The 14,099-nt window shown below is 39.0% G+C and overlaps 1 protein-coding gene across 7 annotated transcripts in view; it reads left to right on the top strand.

Annotated features, from left to right (window-relative positions):
• The window catches only part of rasal2 (RAS protein activator like 2), an 81,417-nt gene that overhangs the window by 45,090 nt on the left and 22,228 nt on the right, over window positions 1–14,099 (top strand). For 6 of the 7 annotated variants that reach the window (XM_074688072.1, XM_074688069.1, XM_074688070.1 and 3 more), the window contains one exon: window positions 12,753–12,859. In XM_074688072.1, the coding sequence (XP_074544173.1) occupies window positions 12,753–12,859 (107 nt within the window). Of the gene's footprint in view, window positions 1–8,147; window positions 8,495–12,752; window positions 12,860–14,099 lie in introns of those variants that run through there. The other variant, XM_074688073.1, reaches the window with a different exon arrangement.

Here is a 14,099-nt window from a genome sequence, read left to right as displayed (position 1 = left end):
TGGATTTGTCCTGGGTTGGTTCAGGAGTGATACTGGGTTTTTGATACTAAAAGTGAACCAGATTTCTCTGAGGTCAGTTCTGGATTGATACTGTACCTTAAACTGGATTTATTCCTGGTTTAAAGTCAGATTTGTTCTGGATTTCGAGTTAGAATCTGGATTTATACCTCAATTTAAACTGAATGTTTCACTGGTGAAACACAATACGTGTAAAAATGACATTAAATCAAATTAAAAAGCAACCACTGCGGTGTATGCTGGACTTCTGTTTGTGTTAAGTCTCAGTTTCACTGTTAAAAGCCTATTGGAGGCTAAACTTTGACTAACTGCAGAAGTAGAAATTGTAAATAAAAACATCTTCTGTGATTTAATGGAATCAATGGGTCTTAAATTTGCAAAGATAACATTTGATGTAGTTTTTATTTAGTCTCAGTTTCACTGTAAGTGGTATGTTTGACACATGGGTCAATCTGGAAATCTTCACAGGAATAATCCCAAAGAGAAACTGATCATTTTTTCATGATTGAGTCTTGAAATAGCTGAAATAACAACATGATGCAGGTTTCAGATGAGTCTGAGTTTCACTGTAAACAGTAAATCTCACTGAGGCTTGACTCTGTCTTCCTTCAGTTTCTTATGTTGACCTCTGACCTGCAGACTGTCTCAGCTGAACGTCATGGTACATAAACACGCCCCGCAGAGTGTGTGTGTGTGTGTGTGTGTGTGTGTGTGTAGAGCCTCTGTCCCTGTGTGTGGCGTCCTCGTCTCTGAGCGTGTGAATCACATCACTCACGCTCCGTGCACTCGCCTGCTGCGGCGGCGGTTAGCCTAAATTGTGGCGCTCCAGCTGTCTCTGGTTCAGATATAATTAGATCATTGTGTCCCAAATTTTCCTTCAGATGTCTCCCCTTAAAGTGTGAGGACGGTCTGTTTTTAAAGGGACATTCTGCTTTTTTTCTTATCGCTGACTGAAGGTGGAGAGATTCAGGATGTGCCCAGTTTTAATGAAGCTGCAGGTTTGACTTCTGTCTGCACGTTAATGAGAGCGGCGTCCTTGTCGCGACTCGTTGGACTGATTGTGTCAGCGGCTGGATGACTGACTGACCCTGGATCAGATCCTGGAGGGATTCATTCAGCTGAGAACGGCACAGTGTGGTGTGCAGACACACTCACCAGATCCTTAAATCTCCTTTGGTATCGACTGAAATGAGTCATCATTAGAAACTGTCGACACCTGAGGAGTGGAATCAGATCTTTTCAGGTCTGATCACTTTAATAATCTTGTTTTAGAGACTCCTTTATGCCTCATTTTTGATCTTTGTGGATTTTTATCTGCTAATCTGACAGTCTGAGCTTCACAATCTGCAAAAACTGCAGATGCTATAAACTTTTAGCAACTTCACGTTTTTGTTGCATGACCGTAGAGTTTGATGTTTCCACTCTTTTTCTTCTGTATTAGCAATCACAGTTTATTCAACAAGGTAAAAACAAAGAGCAACGATGGAAGACATCCAGCATTTCGTCTTTTTCGTGACGCCATTTTCCAAACAGAAAGAAAGTTGTCTTCGTGAAGTCATTCATTCATTTTCCGCTTATCCTGTTCAGGGTTGCAGGTGACGGCAGCCTATCCCAGCTGTCTTCGGGTGAGAGGCGGGGTATACCCTGGACTGGTCGCCAGCCAATCACAGGGCTGACACATAGCGGCTGTTTATACGACAACCGTTTTGGGGTGAAATGCAAAAGTTTTGTTGCGTTTCAGCCGACCTAAAACGCAAACTTTTGAAATTGACCTCCAGATTAAATTTCCTCAAATGCTGCCAACACCGTTGCCGTGTAAACAGTAAGCCGCTTTGCTTTGCTTTGCGCAAGTGCATACAACAGGACAACAGTAGCGTTGTTACGATCGTCGCGACCTACCGTGTTGAGCTTATGCTGCTGAATATCGTGTGCTGTTGCTCCACTTCTGCTCTTAGCATTCACCAACACACCAGATGATCAACCCAACTCTACTTCAGAGGAGATCGACCAAAAGCTGCTTCTGGACAAGACAGTTATAGCGCCACCTACAGGCCTGGCATGCTCACTACAGCGTTTCTGTGTAAACACAGATTTTCACTGCATTTTAGTGTTTTCGGATGAAATGTTGTCGGATTAACTGGTCCTTAAAGTGATCCTCCAGGATGGAACAAGTTGGGTCCTATCACAAGGTTTAGTGCAGAAATTACCCCTACAGCAGTGTTTTTGTGCAGCAGAAGCCCAGAGCGCTCACACCAAACACCCCCTCCCTGCTCCTCTGCAGGTTTCCTCTGCACTCAGACGGGGCCATATTTTACTTGACCAAAAACACAAATAAACGGACTCCCACCGAAAAAATCTGATATTGGTCTGCATTCACGCTTTATTTAGAGAATTTTCAGCGCGTTACTTTCACACAAAAACACCGCTAAATAAGGCTCTAGTTCTGTTCTGCGTAAAACGGCGCTACCTCCGCTGCAGAGCCACAGCTAGCTACGAGGCGCTCGCCGCTTAGTGCATCAGTCCGCGCGCGTGGCGTGCCAGATATAAACAACGCAGGTAGTCTGCCAGGAAGAAGAGACACGGGCCGGATCGGTTTAATCTGGCACCCCAACAGAAGGGTCCCAAAAAGTGGGACAGACCTTTCCCGGATTAAGCCAAAGGAAACGCCACAAAATGTGAGCCGTACTGAACCACTTGGTGGAAACTGGGCTTTAGTCACCACCAGGTAACGCTGATCTGTGTCTGTCTGCGCTCAGTCGCATATTGACTACCTGCTCTCATTGGTCAGCTCGCACCGTCCGGCTGTGAGTTCAATCCAGCATTCGGCAAAAATAGAAGAATCCGATAAGTTTTTATCGTTGGGATCTCTCCGGCTACCTCAGACGCCGACCCATCAGACAAGCGCTCTTTGAGTTACAGTAACTCCTCAACCAATGGGGCTGTCAATAAAATCCAAACAGTTCATTAAAGAAGAGACGTTGAGCTTTCAGGGCGTGATCTCTGACTCTTTTAAAGACAAAACAACCCAAAAAAGTCCAGGTGTCTGAAAAAAAGTCTGTTGTCTCTGTGAAGCTGCAGACCTGAGCAGCTCATCGACAGCGTCTCGTCTGCAAACCGTCCAAAGTCAAAGTGATGGCAAAGCAGCGATGTGAGCTCTCAGACTGAGATGAGTCTGTGGGTTGGAGTCTTTTAAAGTTTGTTAATGAAGTGTCAGACTTGGCCCCGTCTGCAGGAAACTGGAGCCAAGCTTGTTTTCTGTTGCAGAGTGTTGTGCAAATCCTTATATCTCTGATCTCTCTCTGTGGATGCTCGCAGAAGCTTAAAGTCATGACGGAGACGTGACCTCAGACAAACTAAAAAGCAAACACAGGAGGAGTGAAACCAGCTCCATGCAAACACTCAGAGGAGGAATCAGAAGTTCCTGGACGGACTTTGTATCCGATGAATATGAACGAGCTCTCAGGAATGTGAAGAGATGTGAGAGGAGGCGTCGGTAAACACAACCGCTCTCATTATGAGCAGAAACATTCTTCAGATGTTTGCAGAGAGAGCCGAGGAGGAGGAGGAGGAGGAGGAGGACTGTGAGTCTTTATTGTGGTTCATTTGTTGTTGTTGAGTTGAAGACGTTCGGCTCTGGAGGCCTTCACTGTCCGAGCTTTTCCTCGATTCGAGCGCTGAATCGACTGTGTGATCGAACGTAAACATCCCGCGGTGCCTTCAGGCTCTCGGGGATTTGAACTCTCAACCCCGTCTGCCGGAGCTGCACCCAGACGCTCCGACACAAAGCGCTCATTCAGACGGAGATTATCTCTGTTGTGTATCCTCTGTTGTCAGGTGTGTCTGCTCATGAATGAAACTCCAACACGTTTCCGCCGTTACACATTCCTCCCGCTGCTTTCCGATGACATCACAGCTTTCATGCTCCGGCAGCCGCCTGCGACGTCGCGCTTATCACAGGCGGATAAAAAAAGCTCAGTGAGGTGACGCAGCACCTGTGAGCACGCCAGGGGTTTTCCCCAGGTGTCAGCGAGTCGGTGCAGAGACTGATCCATCACACGGATCTGCAGGGCTGCTTCGTTTACAACAAATCAGAGAAGCTTTAAGTAAATATTTTATTAAATATGAGAACAACATCAACAGCCCCCCAACTTTCCATGCACCTGTGGCTAACCTCAAGTTTTACAGCCCTGGGAAGATAACTACATCTACAAAAAGACTAATCTGGAAGAAAAGACAGATTTTAATTCTGTGTGGATGGATTCATTTAACTGACAATGTGCAAGCTAAATGTACAGGCTCAATATATGACAAGACATTAGCAAACAAAAAAAAATGATAAGTTGCTCATTATAATCAATATATGTTATCAAATTCGAGTACTCTTTCCAAAAATATTAGAAATGTATGATTTTTTTTAATTTTAACAAAAAAATTTTAAATGAAAAAAAATGGTTTGAAATTTTAATGAATTTTTGAAATGTTAAAAAAATAAATTAAAATATCAAAACATTATTAATTTTTGCACTCTTTGAATTTTTTGATAAATTATTTACAGTTTTGATTTTTACAATTTTTACATATCAAAACATGCATTTTTTGCAAATTTTTAAATTTTTTTTAAATTTATTGTTTACTCATTTATGATTTTTGAAATATTTCTAAATATCAAAACATGCATTTTTGCAATTTCTTTTGTAAAATATGTACACATTTTTGATTTTGCAATTTTTCAAAAATATCAAAATGTTAAATTTTGCTATTTTTTTTTAAATCAAAATATTTTTATTGAAATTTTCCACAGAACAAAATAATTGCACAGTCCTAAAGTATTAGAAAGAGAGGTAGCACAGAAATACTTCTATCGTGCATATTACAAAATAACAAAGAAAAAAAAAAACCTTCCCTCCCTCCCCCCTCCATCACTGCCAGTGAGCCTAATAGAAAAACAATTTTTGCAAATTTTTAAATTTTTTAATAGATTATTTACTCATTTATAATTTTTTTAAAGATTTCAAAATTTTGGCAAGTTGTTAATTAACTTTTGCAAATTCTTTGAGAAAAAAACAATCAAACAATACATGACATTAACAATTTCACAAATTAACAATAATTAGGAATGCATCGATTAAAAAATTTGGCCAATACCAATATACCATATCAATATGGCTGTTATGGCCAATAACTGATTTTTACTGATATCAACATTAGTGAAAAAAGAAAAGGAAAAAAAATCAATCTGAGATGATCAGATTGTGAACAAACTGAAAATCATGCAAACTGAATTTTTCAGTATCTCCTTTTATTTTCAAACCTGTTTTCCTTGCCCACTTTTCTTTGGTAGTTTTGGTGTTTACAGAGTCAGAGAAAAATTATTTGGGTCTTGAAAAATCTTTAAGATGCTCTGGAAATGGCTGGAAGCTAATGAGTTAACAGCGGTGGATATGTCGTGCATCGCTGCCGATAATTATTTACTAGATTTTAACTGTGTATAGAATTTCTTACACATTATAGTTTTTATTGAGAAGATCAAGTAGATGTTGTGACTCCTCAGAGAAAATCAGGAAATTTTCACGCTCTGCTGTCACTCGACAGTGCAGTATAAAAATCTGCAGCTCTCCATCCTGGAGAATATTACAGGTTTAATCCTCTGAGTCCACAATGAAAACTTCTGCTCAGCTTTCATGAGCTCCAGTCTCATCCTGGACTGAGCCTCTGCTGGTTTCCAGTCTGACCGCGTACCGTTTCCTGAAGGTCACCTCGGCGTCTGTCAGAGGAGACGCTGCAGGATCCTCTGAATCCGTCCATTAAACTGAGCCCTGGACGAGGATCCTCTGATCAATACTGAGGAGGAGGAGGAGGAGGGGGAGGAGGGGGTGAGGAAATGACAGAGGAGAGGGGGAGGTCATGCTTTGTTACCTGACCTGATTTTGGATATAATTTGGCACTGTTAGCACAGATTCTTTACCAGAGAGGTCGAAACTGTTTTTGTTTAGCAATTTTAAATCAGGATTTTTTGTTCAAAAATCGATTTATTTAGTTTTTTTTTTTTTTCAAATTTAAGTCCTTCATTTTAATCTTTGTTTATAAGCTGGGTTGGAAAAAGTTGAGATGTCAGACCCCCTGAGTAAATTTTAAAAACTGGTTCACATAATATGTGCATTGTTTGGTAAAATACGGCTCCTCCTGATAAAGTCTGTAGGCATCATCATCATTCCACTTTTTCGCTTGGTCTGGGGTCAAAAAAACAAACAAAAAACTGCTAAAATCGGAAATATATAAGACTCACAAAAAGAATTGAATCAGGATAAAGCCCTGATGTTGTTGCAGTTGCTGTTTTTGCTTTTATGACTTCTTTGATTAGCCCCAGTGGTCCAGTGGTTTAAAGAGGGGGTGTTGTGCTGTTTTTTGTCTTTATGCTGTCCCTCTGGTGCCTCTGTAGTATCTTAACATGGTTCACAGCTCACAAAAATCTGTGTTTTTTACTTCCCTGGTGTTTTGGAAAACTCTTATTACGCTTCATTTTAGCTGCTGTCTCTTTAAGAAACCCCCTTCTCTCTGATTGGCCAGCCTTCTGGAGGCCTGTCAGTGGGGCGGAGCTATGGGGAGAAATTGGTGTTTGAGCCCCTTGACCCTTCAACTTTTAATAAGTTAAAACTACTGACTCAGGGATTGACCTTTAGGGCCACCATATGGTATTATTTGTTTACAAAAATATCTAGAGAGTTAAAGGTATGGGCCAGTGGTGCAGTGGGTAGTGCTAGGTTCCTGGTTTGAATCCTTGGCATACCAGGAACCCTTTTGCGTGGCTTCCCCCCAAAGTTCAAAATCTCGCTCTTCAGGTTGTCATGTCACTTCATCTTGCTTGTGCCGTTGTCGCTACATGTTAGCCCTGTGATTGGCTGCTGACCTTTAATATACATGCTCAATATGTGGCAAATCATTAGCAAACCAAAAAATGATGAGTTTAGCAATATTTTCAATTTTTTTTTAAATCAAATTCATGTATTCTTTATAATTTTAAAATCGTTTTGAATTTATTATATTTTATTTTTGGGAATTTTGCAAGCTTGAAATAAAAAAATTATGCCCAATTTTTTCCGAATTTTTAATTTTGAGATAAATATTTTTTCTTATTATTATTATTTTTAATTTAAATTTCTATTTTTTAAAGTTTTTTAACAATTTTTGCATTTTTTTTATTCGTGTAAATTTTTGTTAAGTCTTTCAATTGTATTTTTTGATCTGAAGTTTTGCAAAGTTTTTGAAATTTAAATTTGTTATTAAATTTTGAGATTTCATATTTGTATTTTTGAAAATTTAAATTTCTATTTCTTAAGTTTTTAACAATTTTTGAATCTTTTTTATTCATGTAAATTTTTTGAAAGTCTTTCATATGTATTTTATTGTCTGATTTTTTGCAAGTTTTGTAAAATTTTTATTTGTTTTTAATTTTTGAGATTTCTTTTTTTTTTTTTAATTCAAATTTCTATTTTTTTAAGTTTTAACAATTTTTTAAAAACTTTTTTATTCGTGTAAATTTTTTGAAAGTCTTTCAATTGTATTTGTAGTTTTTGATTATTATTTTTTTTTTTGCAGATTTTCTAAATATAAAAATCAAAGACATCACATTTAGTCTTGCTATTTTATAGAATTTTTCTGTGCAGGTGTACCCACCTTTCGACCAATCACAGCTGGCGAAGCATTGAGAACAGGAAATGAAGGAAGTGGCTCTTTAGCAGAAGCAGTAGCAGAAATAAACGCTGCTTATTTCTGATTCCTATGTGATTAAAAATTAACAGCATCTGTGTTGCAACACAAAAATAATTTGTTTGTGGCTTCTTCATCTTCCTCCCTCTGACTCTCTGACTCTCACACACACACACACACTCACACACACACACACTCACACACACACACACTCTCTCTCTCTATCGGAGTTAATAGCTGAAGCCCCCAGAGTTGTGTCCCACATCAGTTGGCTGAGGGGAAACTTATTTGGTAATTATCCTCTGAGCGCAGAGATAAATGTAGCTGCCAAAGAGGAGGAGGAGGAGGAGGAAGAGGAGAGGAAGAGAGAGAAGAAGAGAGGGAGGGAGTGAGTGAGGCTGCTGCTGCAGAGAGAGAGGAGCGACTGCAGAGAGGAGGACAGGAGACGACAGGAGGACGGAGAGGAAGCAGGCAGAGCGGGCAGAGCCATTGATTGGATAAATGCGCTAAAGCCTCAGAGAGGAGGAGAGGGAGGTTTAGAGTTACTGCTGAGAGGAGGAGAGAGGAGGAAGGAGGATGCGGAGCTGAGGAAGGAGAGGCAGGGCGGAGGAGGAGGAGGAGGAGGAAAGTGGAAGATGTTCACGGGACGAAGACGAATGTTTGCAGCTTAACCTCATTGGCTGACAGGTGGCGGCTGCTTGGGCCAATCGCGTCTGACCGTGTGTGTGTGTGTCCTCTCCTCAGATGATGGGGAACAGCTGTGATCGAGGTACCGTCTCCCCTCTCTGTGTCTGTCTCTCTGTGTCATGTGACCCGCTTGTCGTACCTGGCTTCCTGCGGCATGTCCACTCCTGAGCCGTGGTGTCCTCTGTGTCGGGACCATCGGCGCTCCTCTTCCTCAGCTCCCCGTGTAGGGGGGAGACGAGGAAGGGGGAGGGGCTGTGCATGAAAGTTTGTCCCGGTTCCGTGCGGCGCTTGCATGCATGCATGCGTGCGTGCGTGCGTGTAGCGGGCGCCCTGCAGCTGGAACGGGATCCTGACTTTGTAGAGCTGATAACTGCTGACTGCTGCTGCATGCTGCGCTGGCTGTGGCTGCGACTCTGAGCTGTTGCAGTGGGTCTCTGTGTGTGTCGCTCAGAGCGTCTAAACACCCCGTCAACTCCACACGCTGCAGGCTACATGTCCTCAATCTGTGCTACTGATCTGAAGCTGTTGATCATGAGGAAGGGTCTTCAACCTGCGGCTCTGGACCCTCATGAAACTCCTCTGCAGTGACTTCCTGTAGCTGAAAAAAATATTATTGACATAAAGACTTTATATTTTCTTACACAAGGTGTTGATGATTAAAGACACTGACATGAAATTAAAGCATTTTGTTGAACTAAATATGCATCAAAACTTGCAATAGAGCTTTAAATTCTTTTAGACTTTTGCAGTTCCTTTTTATTTTAGTTTTTGGAAATTTTTTCATATAGACAAAAAAAACATTTTTTTTCCAAATTTTGATTTAAGTTGCAAATTTCAAATTTTTGGGGATAACATTTTTAAATTTTTTAAAAGTTTTGCAGTTTTTTTTAATTCAAATATTTTGTCTTTTTGCCAAATTTGGAGGAAAAATACAATTATTTTTATTCTGCAATTTTTTTTTAAATTGGGGGGAATTTATTTCTTTTTTAATTCCTGAAAATATATTTGCAGAATATATAAAAAATTTTTTTTGAAAGTTTGCCAATGTTTAAAATTTTTCAATTTTTTTTATTTAGCAATTCTTTTCAACTTAAGTATTTTTTGCAAATTTATGAAATTTTGTACATTTCCAAATCTTTTGAAATCTTGGGTAATTTTAGCACTTTAAAAAAAAAATATTTAGCAAATTTTCATAAATTTTGCAACTTTTCAGAAGTTCATACATTTTTCCAATTAATTGAATTTATGATATTACAATTTTTTACTTTTTCAAAGTTTTTTTTTAATTCATTTTCATTAAGATTTATGTTATTACTGTTTTCAGACATTTTTCCATATAGACAAAAAATCCTTTTTTTTTTTTTCCAAATTTTGATTTAAGTTGCAAATTTCACATTTTTGGAGATAAAATTTTTGCTTTTTTTGTAAACTTTTGCAGATTTTTTGAATTTAAATATTTTGTCTTTTTTTCCAAATTTGGAAAATAAAAATCCAATTTCTTGAATATTCTGCAAATTCTAAAAATCTTGGGGAATTTCTTTCTTTTTTAAATTTTTCACTTTTTTTAAAAAATATTTAGAAAACTTAATAAATTTTGCAACTTTTTTTAAAGTTAATAAATTTTGCTAATTAATTAGATTTATGATATTACAGTTTTTTACTTTTTAAAAGTTTTTGACAAGTTTTTGAAATTCGTTTCCATTTAAATTGATAAACATATTTGCAGTCTTTAGATTGATTTTATTATCTAAATATTGCAAAGGGTATTTTACATTTCTTTTTTCTTTCTTTCTTTCTTTTTTTTTACAGATTTATGAAACGCAAAAAACTAAGATATCATGTGCAATTTTATTAACACAAAAAACTTCTACTTTTCATAATTATTTACTAGAATTTTATACACTTTTTTTGTCTGTAATTTGATGATAAAGTAGATTTTGTGGCTCCTGAATGACTTTAACCCAGGTGAGCTGAGGCCAAACGGCTCCTATGAAACGAAGGTTGCAGACCCCTGGTCATGAGTATCGACTGTTGATCCCCTGTCCAGCCAGTGTTTTGGAGCCAATATTGGATTTAAATGAGTCAATAATCTGTTATTTACTGGGTGATTAACTCCAGAACTGGACGTTGAACTCAAACTTCTTGACTTCCTGTTGAGATTTCTCGCTGGTCTTGGCTTCCTTGGATCTGTAGTAGAGGCTGCAGAGGATGCTGCTGCTGCTGCTGTCACAGATCCTCTCAGAGTTACTGAGCAGTTGTTTTCTCTGCTGGTATCTCTGAAATCAGCAGCTCTGGTGTCGGTCAGCGCTGTGGTCAGAGATGGGAGCAGACATGCTGCTGATGTTTGCGTCACGCTCAGCAGCAGCAGCAGAGTTTGTTTTGGTGACAGGAGGAGAATTGAATCAGGAGTATGTTAGAGACGTTTCACTGCTGCAGGCTGGAGATGAAGCTGTATCAGTCGTATGAGACCCTGTGTCAGAGAGCTGAGCCTCAGAATCAGAGAAGAAGAAACACAGACGCGTGTCTCTGAGTGTTACCTCATGAGTTTAATAAAAAATGGGACTTTTTTAAAGGATGTAGCTGCAGATCTTTGTTTATTTCCTCTCAAACAAAGATGCTGATACCATCTGATCGTCCTTGAATCAGTCCCGTCTCCTTTCCCTCTGGAGGTCCTCCGTCACCACGCGTCTGTCGTAGGTGAGGAGGAGTTATTTTGGGCTCCCTGCGTGGAAGTCGGGAGCTTCCCTGCAGCCGGACTCGTGGGCGTTTTTAAGAGCTGGTTCAGGAGCTGCTCAGGCCTCAGGAGACAAACTGCAACAACCTGAGACACGCAGGCCGAGGAGAGGAAGCTAGAGGGTCTAAAATTAGAGGATGGATCAATGAGCCTGGACCAGAGCCAGACAGACGGACGCGGCTTTTACTGAGTCTGACCTCCTCTCTGCTGGACCATCAGGAGGGAGAGGGTTAATTCAAGGGTCTTCAACCTGCAGCTCCTTGACTCCTTTGCAGTGACTCCTTTTTCCTTTTCTTTTTTTTTTTTTTTTTTTTTTTAATCAAGAATTTTTATTTTTCTCACAGAGGGTATTTATTTATTTATTTAATCAAAACTTGCAATAAAGCTTTCTTTTTTTTCCTTTAATTTTTGCAATTTTTCTTAATTTCAATTCTGGACAATTTTCCATATAGAAGAAAAATCAAAAAAAAATTTTGAAGACTTGGCAAATTTTTAATTTGGTTTGCAAATTTCAAAATTTGGGAATTTCTGAAAATTTTTGCAAATAATTAAAATTGTTTTATTTTTTACTGCAATTTTTTTAATTTCTTAATTTTTTTAGAAAAGTGAGCAGGTTTTTAAATTACAATATTTGTTTATCTGCAAAATTATGACATTTTGGCGAATTTTAGAAATGTAAAAAATGTTGAATTTTATGCAAAATATTGCCCATTATAATTTGTTTTTGAAAAATTTTGCAATTTTTTATAAATTTTGCATTAATTAAGTTTAGTAGGTTTCAAAATTACATTATTTATTATTTGCAAAATTATGACAAATTTTGCAAATTCTTGAAATTTCAAAAATGTTGGATTTTTTGCAAAATTTTGCTCATTCATTTTTTTTTTTTTAATTCGCCAATTTTTTTATTTGGACATTTTTTAAGTTTAGTTGGTTTTTGAAACTACAGTGTCTATAATTTGCAAATTATGACATTTTGGCAAATTCTAGACATTCCAATAATGAGGGGGTGGGTTTTCAAAATTTGTTGACTTTTTAAAATCCTTTTTTAAAAAGAAAAAAAAAAAAAAAGACAAAACAATTTTTTTGAAATTTTGTCACACATTGAAATAATTAATTCTTCAAATTTATCGAGTTAATAATATTACAAATTTATTTATTTTTTTATATTTACATTTTGATCCAAATTTTAAAAAAAACAAAAAACAAAGACATCATATGTACAATTTTATTAAAACTAAAAACTTATAGTTTAGATAATTTTTAACTAGATTTTGACTATGTACAGAATATTATACATTTTTTTTGTCTTGGTTGTGAAGATAAAGTAGATTTTGTGGCTCCTGAACGACTTTAATCAGCTGAGCTGAGTAAAAATGTCTCCTTTGAGAGTGAAGGTTGCAGACTCCTGGGTTTGTGGATTCAGAGGCTGATTGGTAGCTGTCATTAAACATCCTCCGTCCTCTGAACGTGTCACCACCTCGTCCTCCATCCGCCCGTCCCTCCCTCTGTGTTTTGGCCTTTCAGCAGCTGCTGACTGAAGAGAAGATGATAAACCTCTGGTGTTGGTCTAACCCTCTCTGTGTCTGTCTCTTTGTCTCTGCAGAAGTGTCTTCGGAGCGCTCTCCGAGGAGGAGGAGTATCTCTGGCCTGGGGAGTTCAGAAAAGACCGTCACTGTGGACAACCCAAACTCGTCTCCTTTCAAAGTGCCGGTGAGTCTCTGCCCGTCCTTTAAGAGTCTTACAGGGACCCAGGTTCTGTTTTTACTGATGAAACCCGTCTCAGAGGGAGTTTCTTTAATCAGGAGGAAGAGACGGTTCAGACGTCTGAGGATGTTGTTTTTAAATCATCCTGTCGCTCAGAGATCCATGATCAAAGTCTTCATCTTAAAAGCTGCTGCACAAAGTAAAAAGTGTGTTTCCATGGCAGGAACCAGGGTCTAAATTCAGTTCCTGGGTAGTTAAAGTTCCTGCTTGATGTTTCAAACATCACAGCTTTTTGGAGCTGCAGAGAAGCTCTCCGTTTCCTTCAGGGACCGCTTAAACTTTCAATTTCACAACGATTCTGCAGCTCTCACCGGCTGGAGCAACTCTCAGCTGAGATGCTCAGAGAGCGAGACGGCTCACTCCTCAACAAATCTGCTTCCTGCAGACGGGTGGTGCTCTTTAACTCATGAACACTGAGCTCTGTAAAAGTAAAGCTCTGTGTGTGCACCATGGAGCTGCTAACACCTATCATGAAGGTGTGACTGTACCTGAGAGCAAACAGCAGGTATCCACAGCCGTAGCGTGTTTCACTCCGTGTAAAAACATCAGTTGGAGCGTCTTCACATCGGAGCTATTTTCAGCTCGTCTCTGCCGCTGACTCGTCTCGTCTCCGGCTGTCAGGACGCCAAACGTGACTCCGTGTTTCTCTCTGAAGCCTCACGCTGGATTTCTAGCAGCTTTCAGGGGTCGTCAACACAAAACACACTCTCACACACACACACTCACAGGCATGCTCACCGTCTGCTGCTGTGAGTGTGAGCGAGCTGCGAGGGCGTCGTGTGTTAGACCGAATTAGAAAAGCTGTGAAAGGAGACGCAAAACAAACACGACCCGAAGTGAAGTGATTAAAAATAAATGCTTCATGTCCCTGAACTCTCTGAACAACCTCAGACACAGAGACACACGAGTCAGAGAGGAGTCGTCAGGAGGTCAGGAGGAGGTGACTCAGGGTGTCAGTAAATCTTTAAAGAGTCAAGATTCCTTCAAATCAAATCAAATGAATCTGAACGCAGCAGAGTCGCAGGTGTTTTTAGAAAAAACTGAATTATTTAAACTTTTTAAAAGTTTGATGAAGCCCAAAGAGGAACATTTAATATGTTCTACATAAGATAAAAACTAAAAGATTCTTTTCCTTTAAGCTCAAGATAAAAACTTGTGTGCACAAAATAATTATCGTCTGCCAACA

This window comes from Halichoeres trimaculatus, unplaced genomic scaffold, assembly GCF_033239565.1.
Source record: "Halichoeres trimaculatus isolate MK-OKI-2021-1 unplaced genomic scaffold, fHalTri1.1 fHalTri1_scaffold_15, whole genome shotgun sequence".
Lineage (NCBI taxonomy): Eukaryota > Metazoa > Chordata > Actinopteri > Labriformes > Labridae > Halichoeres > Halichoeres trimaculatus.
Note: the sequence above shows the minus strand (reverse complement) of the source record. Positions and strands in the feature narration are given on the sequence as shown.